This window comes from Neltuma alba, unplaced genomic scaffold (assembly GCF_004799145.2).
Source record: "Neltuma alba isolate B1F8T4 unplaced genomic scaffold, ASM479914v2 tig00006957_pilon, whole genome shotgun sequence".
NCBI classification, from domain to species: Eukaryota; Viridiplantae; Streptophyta; class Magnoliopsida; order Fabales; family Fabaceae; genus Neltuma; species Neltuma alba.
In genome coordinates this window covers 68,405-88,682 of record NW_021634634.1, presented here as the reverse complement: position 1 = coordinate 88,682, position 20,278 = coordinate 68,405, and the positions used below count along the sequence as shown (strand labels likewise).

Genomic DNA, 20,278 nt, shown 5'->3' with positions numbered 1-20,278 from the left:
CTCGTCATTTTAAAAATATTCCAACATTCTTGAGATGAACAACTTCTAAAATCATCATTTTGGTTATTGATTTCTTCAAAAACAAATAATGATTTGTATGAAGTGAACAAAAATCATTCTTCTAATGAATAATTTGAAAAATCAAAACTTCATCACTTGATTTCAATTGATTTCCCTTTCTCTTTTTTCTTTTCAAATTCTCTTTCTTTATATTTTTGTTACGATATATATTTAATAAATGTATCTAAATTCATATAAACATATTTAATTAATTTGAATATATACCATTACAAATTAGATATATATATCTCTCTCTTAATATTTTCATTAATTTAAAGAATAATAAATATTGAAAAAATAACATCATGAGATTAACAGCGTGTTCCCAAGGGCAGCAGCGATTAACAGCGAGTGCGCGCTAAGTTCCACCCTCCATTCACGGTCAATCATGTCTTTTACTTCCCTGATGAGCCTGTAATCCTCGTGAAGATCCGGCGCCATTAGCCGTGGATTCTTACATCCATCATTTTTATATTATATAGAAATGAAGGTACTCTTTCTCGACATCGTTTGTTCTATTCCACTCGAATTTCTAGAAATATGTGAGTGATTCATATACAGCATCTTTTTCTTTTATCAAGGGTTCTACCAATTGATATGTTTCCACAAATAATTGAAATTCAATTTCTTAGTTTTCCTTGCGATAGTCCAGGACAGGGTGGTACTTGTGATATTTCGGCTTGGGACACATTTTATTTGGCAGTTTTCTGAGGTTTCTATTGTATCAATCTACCTCTGTGTGATTCCTGTTGAAGCATATAGGGGGGTGGGTGCAGGGCGGATGACTCGTGGGATCCGGGCGGTCCGGGGGGACCACCACGGCTCCTCTCTTCTCGAGAATTCATACATCCCTTATGGACAGCTATCTCTCGAGCACAGGTTTAGGTTCGGCCTCAATGGAAAAATAAAAATGGAACACCTAACAACGTATCTTCACAGAGTTCAATACATCCTGTTTAGTAGAAGGACAGATATTCCTTGCTCATTATCAGACAATCACTTATTTACAAACCCCGTGTATGATTTTTTTCCGTGTTTCAAAATACGGTTAACCAACATGTTAACTAATCGATTACGATAAATTGGATTGGATTTTGCGGTTTTTTCTTCTGCAGTACCTCGACGTGACATGAGCGTGAAAGAATTTCTTGGGAATCCTACAAGATCCATTCGTTCTTTTTTCTCTGAAAGATGGTCAGAATTTCATCTGGGTTTGAATCCTAGTCATGCTTGATAAGGGTCAAGGCCTCTTGAGAGTCGCATCTTAGCACAGGATTTCTGAAGCCATTGTCCCAAGCTCTCTTAAGCCCCAACATACATCCCCATAACTCAGCGGCGAGGGCGTCTCCTGTCTGTAGTCTGAACTGGAAACCTTCTAAGATCTTCCCGTTTCCATCTTTGAGGACACTGCCACATGCAGCACTGCTCGTACTGTGAGAAAAAGCGCCATCGACGTCCACCCAGCACTCAAAGTCAGTGGTAGTAGACCCGCGCATGTAAGTCTCCATTTGCTTGTCTTGGAAATTTACCCCTGTGAGTCTTTCTTGAGCTGTCACCATGCTGCCAAGAATCGCTGCAGCCCTTGGGAAAACGCTGTTAATCTCAGCTCTTTAGAAATTAATAGAATGATTTCAAATATAGCAATTCAGTGAATACTTTTGACTTTGTCGCATTTTGGTGTTTTTTCGTACTGTTTACAGCATCTAGATAAAAAAAAGCCCTTGAATCCCTGATATTCAACTCTTGCTGTATTTGGATTTGCGGCGGAGTATAGGAAAGCACTGTGCAAACCTGAAGAACAACAGTGCATAATGTTTTTGACAATTTACTCACACACACACATATATGTTGAGGTTGGCATGATTTTTTGTAATTCCTATTACGTCAAAAAATTTTCAAAAAGTTCATGTTAATGTAGGAAAATCTTTTTGAAAATAAATGATTAAGTAATTAGCAACAGACAGAAAAGTGATCAACTACCTTCTGTTATACAGTGACTGCCTCCAGGCTCTACAAACGCCCTGAGGTTACATTCACAGGAATGAGAATGTTGGATTGAAAATGGACCGAAGTTAGTGGGGTAGTCTTTTCCTCAGCTCATACACACAATCAGAAATTAATAGGAAGAAGGAATGTTGCTGTTGTTTTACCCGTAAAGAAGGTTGGCGGGAGCAGATCTTCTCATCATCGGTTTTCTCCTCATCCCTTATCATCTCTAAATCTTGTCCATTCAAGTGATCGAAGAGCTTACAATGTACCACAACACAAGACTATGAAAAATGAATCTTCACCATCCAAGTGTTGTGATCCTGACCGCAAATTTTCACCTCTGCTCCTTCTTAATTTCAGCTTGGCAGGAAACATTCTCATTGTTCCATCATCGACTAGAAAGCTTCAAGTCTTCAACATTCATTCTCATTTTGCTAACTTAATTATATGAAATAGATATCCGTTTCGGTGGCTTCGTTTTCATTCCAAGAGGAGTAAGGCAAAAATAACTCTTTCTCTATCAAACAATAGATAGTACTCATCCGGTCCTTAATATAACATCTAATTGTTGAGTTGATTTTGATCCTAAATGTAAGACATATTTTTCATATTTATTAATTTTTTCTAAATTACCTCTACAAATACTCTATCAACAATAATCAAGTAAAGAGGGAATAAAGATATTAAGAAAGATGATTATGGTATTTTAGAAAAAAATATATCATATTTTTTTATAATTAACTAATTTACCTAACTTTCTTAATCTAATCAAATTAGTTAAATATGTCTTATATTAAAGATTGAAAAAGTATCTTTTTTAAACTCAAACTTATCTCCATTTAGAAATTTTTTTCTTTTTGTTGCACCTATTATAAATTTTCTTTGTATATGTGTTTTTTTTTTGGATCGTAGCTTTGTATGTTTAATTTGTTAAGATATTTTTAAATTTCTATAGTTTCAAATTTTATCAGAAGTTTTTATTATGTGTTTTGCATAATAAGAAAACGGAGGTTTTAGATGTGATTTTAAAAGTCTCATGATGTGTCTCTTTTTCAGCTGTCAGATTTATTGGATGGATGAGATTTAGAGATGACGAGGGATGAGGAGAAAACCGATGATGAGAGAATCTCTAAACTGCAGCGCAAACGGCTGCTCCTCAACCTTTGTTAATGCTTAAATTTCTCGTCTCTTCTTCCTCTATAAATGACAGTGTCTACGTGCTCCTCTCCCCTTCTCAATTATCCAACATTTCCGAATTATTTTCGTGAAGATATCAGCCAGAAATATGAGTTGCCCAAGCAGTGTTTGGATGGCCGCCACACGTTAGTACCCTGGCCAAAAGTGCATAACCAGCCTTAAGTCCATTCAACAAAACCGAAGAAGGTTGTCCTTCGCCGGAGACTCGTCGGATCCTAGACTATTGTCTGGCATGATGGGATCAAATGTTCATGGAGAACTGTGATGACGATTGCTGATTAAGGCAAGCCGACGATTCTCTGCGAAAAGTCATGTACTTGAATTGCTGGGGTGAGGGCTGATATGTAGAGCCAAGGTCGCCGGAGATAATATATGTTGATAGAGATTTGATCCGAATCGTGTTTGACGGATACCGATTGGGTCAAAAAAGGGGTTGACCAACTTCGGTAGTGGATGAATGGTTGTTGTGTTTAAACTTTAACGTAGAACTGTAATAGTTTGGCCCGAAAAAAGTTGAACTCTAATCGTTGAGGGAAGCTTGGTCTTTTAGGTTGTAATTTCTCCGACTGGAGACTGTACTTTTGAGGATAATGATAATTGCATCTATTGCTGCTCCAATTCTTTTTAGAAGTTCTATGCTCTCAAGAGTCACTGGCAAATGATGGAGGAACTTTCACGCTTCTGACCAATCAAAATGATTTATCGGGTCAGTTAGATAACACAATCACCAGGTTCAATTACAACCTATTTAGATGCAGATAACATACAAAAAAGTTATTAGATATAAAAAATCAACATTTAATTTATGCATTCACTTTAAAATATTATTGATGAATATAAAAGATGGGATTGAGTTGCTTCCACATGAGATAATGGTTCAGGATTTGACATCATTCACATAGCTGGGATGCTTCATTCATGCGGGTTCTGGAGCCATAACTGTTAACTGATGAGGCATCTTGTATTGAGCAAGGAAGAATACAATCGCTGATTGAAGAAAAAGTAAAAATAATAAGAAAGGAAGAGCTAAACCTTGGGACGAGGAAGCTTACTAATAACACAATGCCCAAAAATACATTAGTGCAACGATTAGTTACAAAAAAGTACATATCAAGAGACTGACCTCAAGGGGAAAAACATGACGAGAACCGATTTATAGTGGGCATTGGGTGTATGAATTACAATATGGGGTCAGAATGAAAATTCTCATAAATGAAAACAACACACACACACACACACACACACATACATGTATTGAAAGAACCACAACCAACCAACACACTCCATGAAACATCCTATTCCATTGAGTTCCAGCCTTCCAACCTGTGCCATCGGAAGTTTTAAGCATAACAGTGAACCAGAAGCAAGTAACAGCAAGCACGCAGCATCCTAGTCTATCACACAGGTAGAGGGATATTTCTCTGACTTCCAACGTGAACATTTTGTTTTATCTCCCACGACACAACATGCTGCGATTCCTCGGGAAGGATGAAAGGCAAAGAAATCTCTTTGATCATCAGCTCGCCACAGAATGGGCATTCACTGGCTATTGCATCATCCAATTGTGATCGGAGCTGCCATCAATTTAACTATCAGTACATTTGCTAACTTCACATTTTTCATTCAAGTTTAAGCATTTGTTGGTGTAATGTAGAGTGAGCCAAAATGCTCACGCATAAAATGGAAAATAAAATACTCCTCCGGTCCTTAATATAAGACCCATTTAACTAATTTGATTAGATTAAGGAAGTTAGGTAAATTAGTTAATTATAAGAAAAGTGACACATTTTTCCTAAAACACCATAATCATCTTTCTTAATACCCCCTCTCCCTCTTCTACTTGATTATGGTTGGGGGAGTATCCATAGGGGTAATTTAGAGAAAATTAAAAAATATGAGAAATGGGTCTTATATTTAGGACCAAAACCAACTCAAGAATTGGGTCCTATATTAAGGACCGGAGGAGTAATAGTTATAGATTGATTTTCTTCAAGAGTGATTCCAGCAGTCAAGTATACGCCATAACACCACGAGAATGTACAATTAAAAAAACAAGGAATATGTAGAATTCAGAATGAAGATCAACAACAAAAGCACAGCGCAAGTTTTTCCCCAATTTCATCTTATACCTGTTACTTAATGCATAATAACAAAATATTCTGAACAAACCTTGTCTGCTGGGCTCATGCTAGGTATGGTTGAGTCTTCAGGAGAAAGGGCACCATTGGAGTCCCTCCTTGCTTCACCACCCATCAAAGAAAGCTGCTTTTGCCGATCCAGTATGTACTCAGCCTGCAACATTCACAAATTCCATTAGATTCAGTTTAAAATGTTGATAAAGCTATAATAAGAACGAATATTAATTTAGGATAGGGGCAATTACACTGCTATGGGAAGCAATGTGGTCCCGTTAATAATTAAACATTAGACAAGCCAAATGAAGATAGCTTTTTATCTACGCCAAATGATCAAGAGAGGTGAGAATGAAGGTGCTCTCCTAGAAAGCAGAGAAAAGCGCCCTCTGGCAGCATCTCTCGTGTTGTGAGAGACACTAGCCTGAATACCAGCCCCTCAGCACCTTCAACTAGCATGCCGACCGAAAATACGATATGCATCCCATAGTAATAATAGGTAACAAGGGGTTATCCCAATCATGTATTAAGCATTTCCAAGTACAGTGAAGATGAAGCTGTTTTACTTCATAGCCAATAAAACGAGATCAAGTTTCATTCTCAAATGTCAACTAGGTTATCATGAAAACTAGATATCTACGCTCAGATCATAACTTCATGTTTCATACATGTACCGAACTCTTACAAGTCAGACCACAAAACTGAGGTGCGGGCAGCATTTTTGAGCGATAGCATAGTGTATTTTCTTTTAATTTAATGAATTCATTACAACAATTCAAGAACCTCAGGGTAAACTGGGAAAAAGGAGTATTCTCCCATGGTTTGCTTCCAGGAAACCCAGAGTACCGAACTCTTACAAGTCAGACCACAAAACTGAGGTGCACGCAGCATTTTTGAGCGATAGCATAGTGTATTTTCTTTTAATTTAATGAATTCATTACAAAAATTCAAGAACCTCAGGGCAAACTGGGAAAAAGGAGTATTCTCCCATGGTTTGCTTCCAGGAAACCAAGAGTACCGAACTCTTACAAGTCAGACCACAAAACTGAGGTGCAGGCAGCATTTTTGTGCGACAGCATAGTGTATTTTCTTTTAATTTAATGAATTCATAACAAAAATTCAAGAAACTCAGGGTAAACGGGGAAAAAGGAGTATTCTCCCATGGTTTGCTTCCAGGAAACCAAGAGTACTGACCCCTATCAACTCCTTAAGAACCAAATCTACTCTTTTTTTTTTTTCCTAACACCCAGAGATAATTGCCTTTAAAATTTGTCAAATTTGTTTTCTTTGTTGGGGAAAAAAAAGGTAAACTTGAATGGCATAATTCACTGACCTCGCCTACAAATAAAGATCTTGTTGAGAATGATAAAATTTAAGGCAGTACAGGAGAAAAGTCATTATGAGATGTCTAATAATAAATAGGAGGAAACGATATTGTACTTACATGGGCTTCATCAGTGCAACGAGTCACATGGGCAATCAGGCATTGTGCATGGAAGGCATGTCCACATGGAAAGACATAAAAGGGAGGCATTGGTCCTACTGATGTAAAACCACGAGCCGTGCCGTACTCCCTGCCAGCAGTTAGAATTTTTCGTCGACATACCTATGAAGCAAATTCAAAAGTGAGCCCAAACTTGAGCATGTAGAGACAAGTTAGTCCTGACCTGAGTATGCAGTGAGCAGCAAAACTAATGCAGATCAGATTTAATACATCTAATGTTAGGCCAGAAAAAGATTAAATATATCTGATGACCAAGTCAAAATCTGAACAATTTGAAATGAAAGAGGCGCTGCTCTATCACAACTATTGGGAAGATCCATACCCCACATTCCTCATCCCGATCAATAATAGCATATCTCTGAGCAAGTGCATTGATATCACTTCTGATGTTGTCAGCACCATGTGTTGCATCATTCATCTCTTGCTTCAGCTGTTCAATTTGTTTGTTGTAATCCTCCAATGATGAGCAGATAGCCTCCTGCATTCATTCGGACAAATTCCCCAATGAAGGAAATCAGAAAAAATAAGTTCAATAATATAATTATCATAAGCACAGAAATACTTGGCATAAAAGGATCCTATATTCTTCAGATACATCCCAAAAGGAAAAAAAGACAATATAACATTGCCAAGATGTCTGAACGGTCACGGCTTATTACTTTCTCAAAAGTAGCATATGCTTGGGCTGACAAGAATCACGTTTTATACACGATCCACTAGTAAAATTATGGTGATTAAAACCCAAAAAGATCAATTTGGAGGGTTCAATTCTCTTAATAAATTTCAATTACCAATCAAGTTCTTTTTTCCTTTGTAGTGAATATACGTGGATCGAATGCCTCACCATACAATGGATTCTTATCTCATATCAAATGAACTTGTTACAAGCATAGGTGATTATATTATTTATCTTTTATACACAAGATCATAAGGGTATGATGTAAAAAATTCTAAATGAACGTTTTGTATTCTTTGATCCTAGACGAGTAATAAAGGAATGGGTTATTTTCTCCATCCTCTCTACACTTTCCAGTGAGATGCTCATCGTGCCTTACTTGTGGGGGCACTACAGATTTCGTGTTAAAATTAGTACCATCGAATGTATTGATCAGACTAGAGCCGGAGTCTGAAATTAATCAATGTAGGTGGAAAAAGTAGAGCGAAAATTAGCCATACCTTGAAGTCATCTATCAGGGCAAAGTCTGGGAAGAAGGGTAGTATATCCTCAATCTTTAACAGGCCATCAGTTTCTTTAAGAAATGCGATTGCCTTCCTTATATTTTCTCTTTTGGTTCCTTTTTCTTGTTCAACAACATGCTTGGCAATCATGAGCCAAAGCTTCTTTCTCAAGTCTTCATCATCTTCAACTTTATCAGCTTCAGCCATAGCTAGTTCTGGATCAACCTAACACAAAATAAAGCGACTTTCTCTACAGAATCCCAAAAATCTTAAGAAAGAATTACAGAAAGGTAAAAGACTTCAAAATTATCTTTCATGCATAAGCAGTGAAGACATCACAAATCAGAGGACCTCTATTTCAAAATGGCTTAACTTTTTACATAGATCTTGAAGAGCTCCATGATTACAGGATGACTGCAGCCTTTGGGCTTTAGCCATCACAGCCAGAATCCAGCCAGAATGGAGTAGGGGGAATATAAAAAAGACAGATCGAAGCCTAAAGCTGTCAACACACCAGTAGTCCAAATACTTTTCCAATGGAAGGCATTATTTGAGCCAAGGACCGGACACAAAAATATATTCAGGATTTCATCCATGAATTGTTCATCAACTTAATGAAAATGTTATGCTACCACCAGCATCCTCAGAAGACATGTCTAAAACTGATCCAACATATCAAAACTTTCATAAAGCTGATATTTGAACTAAACTAAATTATTATTGCAAGAATGCCTATGATAGATTGGACTGCAAGAACTAAAAGCATTACTGTTACCTGGAGTGCAAGAGCAACAGCCTCTTCGTGCATAGACATCATGCTGTATATATGAACACATGCACGCATTCGTTTTTCCTTTAAGCAAAGACGTAAAGCATACTTAGGATCATAGAAAAAGTCGGGGCCATTTTCTTGTCCTTTTCCAAATTTGCATTGTAGGAATCGAAGAAGTGCACTATCATCTTCCTGGTCATTAGCAAGGAAACCTAAGTGAAATACATATATGCCTAAAGTCTCGTACAAACAAAATAAGTCCTCCATTTCTTCAGATCTCATGAAGACAAACCAAATTTCCCCTGAAGGAAATAAGAAATGATACAACTTCTAAGACTCAAAATCAAGTGTCAATAGATATTTCCATGTTGCATATGATTTTGTGAAGAAGGCCGGGTGCATATATACTAATAAAAATCATGCTAAAACATTTTAATGATGAACACACAGTAAAGATGAAGGCTTTTGTTTTCATACATAAGAATAATTTAATGTGGATTGATATAAATTTGCTATATGTTTACAAATGCCGGCTCAACCATGACATTTCAGTTTTAAACTTGATATTAAATATTAGAAGAATTTCAGAATTCAAGTGCATGACATAAACCAGGCAGAGATTACTAATTCCATACAAAGGCATCTCAACCATGACTGATTAATAACAACCATTTATCCCATGATAGTACACATCTTTCCATCTAGATATTGCACCTTTATGATACCATGATGCAATCAGAATCTGAGAAAGTTACCATAATCATGATATAAAAAGCACATCAATCTAACGAGTAAACTATTCAACCTGCTTTGCATATAAAGAAAGCAACAGGTTATGAATTCCAGGGTCTTCATTATGCAACCTATGAACGCAATATTCAAGATATTTGATGACTTCATGCGTCTCATTCCTGCATGCCACATGAAGAAAAGAAAAGAAAATTTATGAACTCTTTTCTGCACAGTGTGATAGGCACACAGAAGTGAATAAGCTGTACTTTGCATGAGGTTCACTTGAGTAACGCATCATTGCAGGAATAAGTTTCCTTGGGTTCAGGTTCTTCGTAGCCATCCATGACTCCACAGTTTCATATGCATCAAGAGCAATAAGATCTGGAGCAAACTTGTACTGCATAATGAACCCAACATTTACTTTGTAAGATTTTTTAAACAGTAATTACTAGGCTCCAACCTATAATCAGAGTAGCAACGACATAAGCTCAGGAAGCAAGATAGAATAGGCAAATAGACCATCACAGCCCAAATCTTAGAGCTTGAACGGTACCTGAAGGTCTACAGGCACAGCAGGTTTCTGGAGCACTTCCAATGCTTTTTTCGCTTCTCCTTGCTGAATTGAAAACCCACAATAAGAAGCATTAAGAAGGAATAAGGTAGAGATAACCACTCATGGATTTTATATTTTAACAACAAAAGAGATCAGGAACTGGAACCTGAGTAAAGATTAAACCACCTGAATGTAATGATGGACAACAATGTCATATTGGCCTTTTAGGCTAGCAAAATAAACCAATTCTTCAGCCCTTCCATAACTGTTGAAAATTACAAAAGTAGAATTATAAAATGATGGTAGCGTACAAGATACCTTTAACCAAGATTTCAACTGTAGAAAATAGGCTGAGTAAAAATGTTTCTCAGCTTGCTGTCCATTACTGATGAAGCAATACATAAATAGGGTCTAAACTAGGGGTAATCTAACACACAGCAAGAAAAATCTAGACAAAGATAAAATACTAATCAGATTTAATCTGACTGTAAAAACTTCTTAATTAAACATTTAAAAAAAACTTAATAATAACAATTACTGGAAATATCTAAGCCCAAATAAATGCGCTTGGATTTGCTACTTCTAACATCAACTCTGTACTGCCAAAGTGACATGAAAATTAACTGCAGAATGACTTTGAAATATTGATGGCGTTTGGATTCAAGTACAAGGCATTAAAACTCAATATCACTGAAAAATAAAATGCATAGGGTTAGGGTTAGTTGGTATGATCCACTTAGAGCCAAATAATACTTGAACCTTTTTGAAAACGTGCGCACAGTATCCATGCATGCACGACAAAAAGGAGTTAATATTTTCATGTTTTGATATTTACATATAGCATCTTCCACAAAAAGACATCAATAAACCAATACTTCGTTCTTTAAAAATAACAAATTGTGTTCTAGTTCCTGTTCTCAATTTGTAATTTCAGGAGATACAAAATTACAAAGGAGCTGAACAAAGCATCAGTGTGACAGTCAACTACATACACTTCATCCGTAGACAAAAATTCAAAAAAATTCAAGGACGCATCTTAGAAATATAACAGTTTCCTTAAGGAAGTTTCACTATAGCAATCAAAGGAATCAAGGCTACAAACTGTTCAAATCGAGCAGCAGCCATGTACCTCTTACGACTGCTTAAAGCACACTCTTGGCTTTTTGTCTCATTTTTTCATACAATGGTAAACTTTACATGTTGGAATCTCAAGCCTCCTGTTGCTGGCTTCCTGACCTTTCTAGAAGGATTTTATTCGTTTCATATATGTTTTCTGGTGTAATTATCTTATTTTCTTTTGTGTCATTATCCATTGGCTAATTATTATTCTTAACCGCTGTACATGTCTTATTTCTTTTGTGGGATTGATCAGCTTGTCATGTGGTCAACGCTCCCTTTATATTTTGTAGCAATCTTTTGCATAATAGAACAAAAGATCAAAGAACGTTTTCTTCTCTGAATTCCTCATAATATAAAGAGTTGAGAGCACTCAACTGTGTTATCTAAAGTAATTGTCCTGATAAAATTGAAGAAAAGACACATTGAAGTATTTGTATCAAGTATAAACCAAACTATACCTTTCCAAAAGTTTCATCGTTGTTGTTTCATCCAATACATCCTTGGAGTCACTGAGAAAAGCACGGAACTCTCTAATGATTGATTGGTACTCTGAGTTGTGATTCTCCCAAGCAGAGTCATCCTCCAAAAGCAGTCGATTTATCTAAAGATCGGATATGAAAGCAAATCAATTTAAAATAAAAAATGTCCTAATTCAATCCGTAAAGAATATATTTGAAGTAGCAGTTCTATTTTCCAAAAATCTCAAAGGAGTCTTTCACCAAAAAAAAATCTCAAAGGAGTCCCAGAAATTGCACCCTTGCATTTCCTTTTTTTCCCCCTCTCTCCCAACTCCTAAAACCAAATCATAAACTGATACTAGCCAGTTTACTGCCAGGCATGGCAATTTTTTCATTTCATATGGATGGTTCGGATTATTTTGCTTCTCCAACAAAGAATAAACTTTCACATCCTCTAACTCTTTTGACAAGGCTATAGTTACACAAAAAAGTTCTGCAGTCAATATAGACAGAGCTCTGGTGAAAAAAAATATGTGTGCGTGTGTGTGTGTGTGTGTGTGTGTAGACAAAGAGGAACGCAAAATGCTGAGAATACATGTCAGGTTTAAAAAGAGATATTGGGATTATTTTATAAAAATAAGCATCCTTCTCTTCCATTACCAGACAATGTGGTTAGAGCATAGCAAAGGATATAAAGAAAAATAAAAATGAGGAACAAATTGTCCTTCCAAGTGCCAAGATTTCAGAAGAACCTTGTCCAAGTATAACTCAGTTGCCCATGTGGATATCATTGTTATTTGGCATTTATCATCTTTTGCTAAACTATCAAGTTTCCGCAATAGAAAAGTTCTCAAAGAATCCTGCAAATAAGAAGATATAACGGTGAATTTTCACATATGTAATTAAAACAAACTGACAAGTAGTGCAGTAAAAAAAATCCAGGTTTAAGATGACAAGAGAAGGCTAGCCCCGGAGTTCCATATAGCTAAAGAGAGCAACAATATGGGAATTACCTGTTCACCAGCAGTGATGAACTTCAGAGTGACTTCCTCAAATGATAGAATATAATTAATCTGCAAATGAAATCACTATCATATTTTCTCTCATTCCCATGATAAAAACCAAATTACTACTTGAGCGAAAGATATGGCATTGGTCCAACTTGACATGACTTTATGATAAATGGTAAATTGTCATTATTAATTGAATAGAATTTTGCAATGCATATAAGACCAAATGCCATAAAAAGGGTTGCAACTATAAAAATTTAAATTTAATAACAGCACTAGTATAATATATCAAGTGGCCTAGCGTAAGGATATGGCATTACAAATTCAAAAAATAACATGGCTCTATGTATTTTGAAGTTGAGAGTTTAAATGGACTGGCACATTTATTTTCAATTAATTGTAATTGACACAAAGTAAAGGTAATTCATGTATTAATTTACAAACTAAATGCAACCAAATAAGCAACTTAAAAAAAGAACATACTTTGGCATAGAAAGATGCAGCTCTAAGAAAATCCTTTGAGGAAAATGCAGCTTCAGCCTGCACAAAAAAAGTCCCGGTCAAAGACCAGACTTTGCTTTATGGTAAGAAATTTCAAAAGAGAAAAAAATCTGGAGCCAGATAAACAATTGCTTAGATTATGTAGATAAATGACCAGTACCTGCATTAAATATACTTGGTCCCTTTGAAGTGGGTCACGACAATTTGCTAAAGCAGCTGCATATTCTTTCATGTCAAGATATACCTTCCACATATCTCGACCTTCATCATTAACAGACACCTAAAATTACCACATCCAAAAGCAGTATAGATTACCAGTTAAACCTGAGAAAACAAAAGGATGCACTCATAAGAGGGTAAAAACCTGAAAGATAGAGTTCTGATCATATGCATAGAACAGACCAGCAGTGGCATCACTACATAGTCCAATAATACCCTTTGGTGCTGCATCCGAAGTTTGATCAAACTGAAGTTCCTCCAGGATGTGCTCACTAATTCTATTTACAACCTACAAATGTTTAAACTTAGAAGACAGGCATAAAACCACCAACAAGAAGCTGTTTTTACATAGGCAATATGAAGCGAACACAATTGTATAGACAAGTACACACACCTTGACCTTATTCCCTATTAGCAGTAAGAAATGGAATTCAGACAATGCCATAGAACTTGGTTTAACTACTTCTGCACCTTCAGACACTAATTTTGAGTAATCCAAAAGAGCCTTGCTTTCAACAAAATTTTCATCCCCATTCAGAGAACTGCACAAGTTAACAAAAGAATGGAGGAAAAAACAGATAGACTCCAAGGAGAACAACAGCATGAAAGGATTTTATGAAAAAATAACATTTACAGAAATATTAAGAAAAACTAATGAAGTATACAGACCACACCTGAATTAAAATTCGAAGAATCCACAGAATTAAAATATATAACATCAAATATTAATGAGAGTGGTTATAATACCAAGTCAAATTTTACCTATGTTGGGCACCAAAATTTAAACTCCCGTGGTAAATACCAGCACCAGAAAGCCATGCAAAATGCACAGCTCTTCGTTGCTTAATGAAAAAATGCAGCTCACTGAAAGAAACCAAATAGAAACAGAAGCATCATATGGGAAATCTTGAATGCATGTAAAATTAATTAGAAAGACTGTAATAATCAAGCAAACTTTTAGCCTCCAAATCTGTTCTTATTTTTATGTTGTGTGTGCTTAGGTCATAAAAGTACCATTATTTAAACCACTTGCCTGTTTGGTATTTCTCCAGGAAGTTCCATGAAATGCACCGTTCGATGTAAATAACTCGAAAAAACAGCCTGCAATTATATCATGATCATTGATCAAGTGAGAGTAGAGCAGAGCTCAGATGATGATAGTGAAGAGTACCATGAAAATGAATAAAGCCTAGCAATAAGTTATTCAAAGTGAGCAAAAAGAAATTTTAACAACTACACAGTTGCATATCAAATTTAATCATGAATAATCAGTCATAGCGCAGCAAAAACATGCAACATATATAAATAATCAGAATAACAAACAGAGCATCTTTCATTTGTTCATGAATTCATAATCACACAAAATCTAAGGAATTAAGGGAAAATCAAAGTTTAGAAAACTTATTGTTATTCGACATACTTCCAGTGACCCAAAGCCAGTGAAGGAATAAAGTCGTGTTGGAGTAACAGCCATCACATAATATCTAGTTCCATTGATTAAGCTGGCTGTCTCCATCTGTAAAGAATGAACATCAGCCAGTCAATGGTTCCTTAGTAACAACACTAAAAGGACTGCCACTTCAATTTCTCAAAAAGAAATGAAACCATAGAATCTTTCTTACAAATTGAACTGGGACAAAGAGCAAGCAAAACCTAGAAGTACCTGTAAACCCATAAAAGCTTCTGGAAGTTCTGTTAATTCAAAGAGAAACTTAATATATTTTTCTTTCTTGTCCTTTTCATCCACAGCAAGTTCATGAAGTTGGCCATTGTCTGTGCCGATAATGAACTCCTTTGTGGAAACTGCTTTGAAAAATTGAAAAGAACACCAAAAACAAATAGATGCAGGAAAATCTTTGCTGTAAATAAATTATCAAGTAATTGGCAAGAGAGAGAAAAGTGATCGACTACCTTCTGTTATCTGTTGCTTGTTCCATGCAACAGCATTCACAAGAAGGCCTTTCAGCTTGCTTAAAACTCGGGGCTTTGTCCATTTTGCATGAGTATAAAATGTCTCAGCTCCTCCAGCACCAACAACAGTGGCTATACAGTGACTGCCTCCAGGGTCTACAAAGACCCTATGGATAGATTGCTCACCAGGCCGGCCAGCAGAGAGATCGAATTCTATATTGCCAAAACAGAATAAGATATTAAACACTAGCTAATGTAGGGGGGAAAACTCTCATCAAGCAAATTGGGGTGTAAGATATCCAAATTCCAATTGCTGAAACAACTTCAGGTTCTAGCATCAAGCCAAGCTTTCTAGAACTGGTCCTCTTTAAAACTAGTAACAACTCCTGAGCTTGAGAAGAACACAACTTAACACGATGAATTTAAGTACCAAATAGAAATAAAAATTAAAGGACACGGATGCTGCAACTTCTACCTGTGGATATAAATTCATCTCTACCTCCAAGTGCATAGCAACTTTTAACAGCTGATGGAAAATTGGTACTCAGAAATTATAAGTAAAACTAAAACTTTACCATATGAATCACCGACCCCAAAATCATGCCTGATGACCCAGCCTTTACTAGTTCCTATCACAATGACATCATTTCCAGCAGTCATGCATGTGATAACTCCGCGCCCCTTTGCAGCATACCTTTCAAGAAGGTCGACTTCGAAGACCTGCCTCCCTTGTTCCATCTATAAACAAGACAATTTAGCGAGACAATGAGAAATAAAGTCCAACTCAAGCGCAAATGGCAGAAAAACCCAGAGCAGAAATAAATATAAACTGTGGGATGATCGGACGTTGAATTCCCAAATCTTGCGCCCTTTCACGGCAATGGAACTTATAATTATAATTATAATTACATTAAGGGCAGTTTGGTTCGTGAAAGCGGTTTGAAAGAAAATTGAAGTAAAAATAGGTAGATCCACTTGGATTCCGCACAATCGCATTCACAATGAGCATCTACTCAATGTTTAAACTAGCTTTCATTTCAAACAAGCACCCAAGTATTCGCCAGTGATTATTCTGTCTGAACCAATGTCAATGCATATGCAAGGAGAAACTACTCAAGTGACCTCATCAATGGATTGTGTTTACAGGACCATGGTTTTAGCGCATAAGAAAAGAATTCCTGGCACGCACATTCATATCGATACAGTTAAGCTATGTTCTATAGAGAAGAGTCTCGTATTTTTATTGAAAGCAGTGGACAACAGCTTTTGTCGCCGGAGAAAGCATTTCATATAAAGAAACTAGAACATACGAAAGCAATGGACGACATCGAAGGTGAATCAGAGAAGGGGTCTCGAACAAGGAAAGTGGGTGGTTTTGGAACTTACTTCAAAGAAATCGTCGGGCCTGAAACGCAGCGCTAGATGGCTACACGACGGCGGAGCCGAGTGCCAGCGAGCACTGAGCAACGACGGCCGGAGCTGGAGTTCCAATCGGTACTCGAAACAGCACTCCGATTCATTCTAACTGTCTAGTTGATCTACGGCGAAGAAAGGGCCAAGCATGCCACTGTTCGAAACGGCGTCGTTCTGTTTATTCTCCAGATCTCTCACATTGTCACTGTGTTCGGTCCACCATCCAAGGGTTACCATTTAGATTAGAGAGCGCTGATAAAAGTGAATTTTATTTACTTCTGCAAATGTAAATTGAAATAAAAGTCAGAAAAAATGATAAATAAAAACGTTAAAATATATAAAATTGCAATTTGAGTTTTTGAATTTAAATAGTTCTTATCAGAGACCCAATCCCACATAGAAATTATGAGATGTTGGTTAAAAGACAAAAATGTCCCCGTGTTTCTTATATCCTCTTCTCATATCTACGTCCATGTTTATATGTTCCATGCTCATAAACACATGTCCTATAACCTTAATTGCAGTCACAATCTCTCTCATTGGATCCCTCCCCTCTCTTTCTACTCCCCATCTTTCAAAATCCATCTTTTACTACTCCTCTTCCCAACAAGCTATTCGAATTACGGGAGATGAAGTTGTCGCCACTGTTGTCGGTAGAGGTGGTGGCTCCCATCAAGAAATTGAACGCCTCTAGGTTTCGTTCTAGGTCATTTGGGTTCACCATTGTTAGTGAATTCAAGTCTTTCTCTTTGTGTTGTTGGCGTCGCAATTACGGAACTTTGGCCTGTGGGAACAATACTGCACATTACATTTTGGAAGAAATGCTTGTCAGAGGATGAATCAAAGCTTGTCAAATAAGGGTATGTATCTAAGGCACTCCTATGAATGCACCCCATATACATATACATATATATATATATATATATTAACAATCGATTTGGTTTTTTTCCTCATAAACATGTATTATGGTGAAGCAAAGAACCAAAATCATTCTAAGGAGGTAGAGGTTGGTTCAATATATGTTGCAACATGCGGCTTATAGATTTTATAATTACTCCTCTGGATTTATTCATCACTACACTATAAAAAGACTTTGGAGGTGCGAATTGATCCATTGCCCCATGTTATGATTGTTATTATTTTCCTAATGCTAATCAAAAAGGGTTTGTTTAAGTGAATTTCTAAGATTACAGTTAAGTTGATTTTTGAGTTGATGATTAATTAGGTTGCTGCTTTTGTTTGAGCATATTGTAGACATATGGAACAATCGTATCAGGAGTTCCCCAGCTAGTGTCAAAATTTTCTTTATTGACTCTGCCCTTCTTATATGGTTCTATGCAGGGGCTTGTATATATCATGTAATATTATATTATATATGATTGTTTAATAGAATGATACTGTTACTTGAAAACATATGCATATATCATATGCGGTTTGAGTATATTTCCTTTTTTCCCCCATGACTGGAATTCGTGTAGGACATGAATGTCTATGTTTTGTTTTTTCTCTTCCTACTAACTTGTTATTTCAAGAGAAGAAGTTCTTATTTTCATAACTTATCTTGTTATTTTGAATAGTTAACTTGTCATTTGCAATAATGAACTTGTTATACTTCTAACAGTGAACTTGTTATTTACATATCCAGTCTTTTGGAATAACTGTTATTTGTAGAATGTTTAATTGTTAGGTAACAAGTTTGTGAATGGAAAAGCCTGAGGAACATAAATCATACATTATCTCAAATAAATTAGTGATTAGGAATTTCTAAGGAACAATGAATTATAATTAGCTTGGCTATAGTGGTTTTTAAAGGTTATATATTTCTAATATGTTATGTGTATATCAAGTGTCAAGAATTTTTGTCACATCCAGTAATATGACATTTAGAAATAGAGATATTCCTAAATAATTAAGGGTCAAAAATGACAAGGAGAAATAGAAGAATTTTGGTGGAAAATAATTATTATAGTTTTCCAAGCCAATTATAAAAAGTTTGACTAATTAAGGAAAATTAGTCAAGAATGATTATGAAAAAATATTTCCAAGCCTAAGAAAATTAAGAAAAAATAAGGATGATATCCTTTGAGAATTATATGGGATTATAAAATTGGTTTTATGACCAAACTGCCCTTAGAGAAATTACAAAGGAATTTAATAGCGATTTAAGCTAGTTTAAGGTCTTTTATTTGGAAAATTCCAAGTAAATATTTTAAGGAGAATAAAATCCCAAGAAAATTCCTATGATATCCCAAGGAATTATAAGAGATTATGAAATTAAAAGAAGACCCTCAAGTATCCAAGATTTTTTCCCAAGTCCTTTGAAAACAGGAAAAATCACTAAAAAGAAGGAAAATAATTTTCCTTTTTATTTAATTATTGGGAAATTAAATTTGAGACAAAGAGGGCAATTTGGGAAGATAAAAATGAGAAGAATAATTTATGGATCTAACAGAAAATAATTACAGAGGCTAGAGCACTGTAATTATAGAAAAGAAGTTAAACCCGGAGTAAAAATGCACCGATAAAATGTTAATCAGAGTCTTGCACTTTGCTTGGCCCATAAGTTGCCACTTGTCAAGCCTTCAATGGATGGTAATTAAAGCTTTCCAAGTACTAACGTACCAATGGAGAGGATCTTGACTTTGGAATTTAATCACATTATGATTTAAGTTATTTAAGAGGGAAAATTCAAGAAGGAGTAGGCACTTGACATTTGGCATCTAATTAATGTGGGTAGATGAGATATTTTGGGAGCATTAAGTGAGGTCTTCCTCCCCCATTTTCAGATCTATATTTCTTCCAAGGAGAGATCAAAAGAGAAAGGAGTGAGCTTGAAGTGGAAACAAGAAGAAAGCAACCATCTTGGATCAAGTAAGCTTGGAGTTAAGGTTAGTAGTTGATTCTATGTTGTTCCTTGCTTGATTCTCTTGTTTTTGATGGTTGAAAATTCTGGTTCTTTCCCTTTTATTGTGCTGGACGAAATAAATATAAAGAAGGTAGGGAAGTTTTGTTGTTCAAACTTGCTAGAACACCTCAAAGCATGATAGATCCTAGTGGTTATAAGAGGTTATAGGTTGCTTTTTAAGTGTTTTCTTTGTTATAATGCATGAGATCCATTTCGGCCAAAGTAAGATCTAAACCCTAGGCTGTGTTTTTCAAAGTTTTGAGGCTTTTATTATGTAAAAAATAGAAAATAGTGTAGGGTAAACCTAAAGAACAAGTGTTGGAAGCCATAGAATCAAAGTTGTAATTTTTAGAAAGTGAACCATAGTGGTTCGGCCAAGCTCAAACTGAAAGAAGGAATTTTATTTTGTTAAATCCAAGTAAATATTTGGAATCTACATGAAACATCATGTAGGAATGAGTCAAGAGGAAATTGGTAGGGCTTATGGAAACCAACTCTAAAAATTCAAAAACAAAGATGGAAGCTTTAAGGGGTTTAGGAGTTACTTGAGTGATGTTATTAATTTTTATGAGGAATGGTTGATGATTCTTGCTGCCCTTTTTGTGGATTGCCATGTTAGGGTTT

General features: G+C 35.9%; 1 protein-coding gene across 1 annotated transcript; it reads right to left on the bottom strand.

Annotated features, from left to right (window-relative positions):
* Positions 1-4,279: 4,279 nt before the first annotated feature.
* On the bottom strand, positions 4,280-16,845 carry LOC114751506 (vacuolar sorting protein 18-like). The gene is made up of 24 exons (XM_028940174.1): positions 16,723-16,845; positions 15,912-16,074; positions 15,337-15,549; positions 15,089-15,228; positions 14,846-14,941; positions 14,459-14,526; positions 14,188-14,289; positions 13,820-13,967; positions 13,571-13,714; positions 13,367-13,486; positions 13,189-13,245; positions 12,709-12,768; positions 12,448-12,555; positions 11,696-11,838; positions 10,305-10,383; positions 10,119-10,181; positions 9,832-9,962; positions 9,639-9,744; positions 8,837-9,025; positions 8,059-8,286; positions 7,205-7,360; positions 6,823-6,984; positions 5,416-5,538; positions 4,280-4,820 (listed from the first exon to the last, which is right to left on the bottom strand). The coding sequence occupies exons 2-24, from the start codon at positions 16,072-16,074 to the stop codon at positions 4,644-4,646; spliced, it is 2,976 nt and encodes a 991-aa protein (XP_028796007.1). The 5' UTR covers positions 16,723-16,845; the 3' UTR covers positions 4,280-4,643.
* Between the last annotated feature and the right edge of the window lie 3,433 nt (positions 16,846-20,278).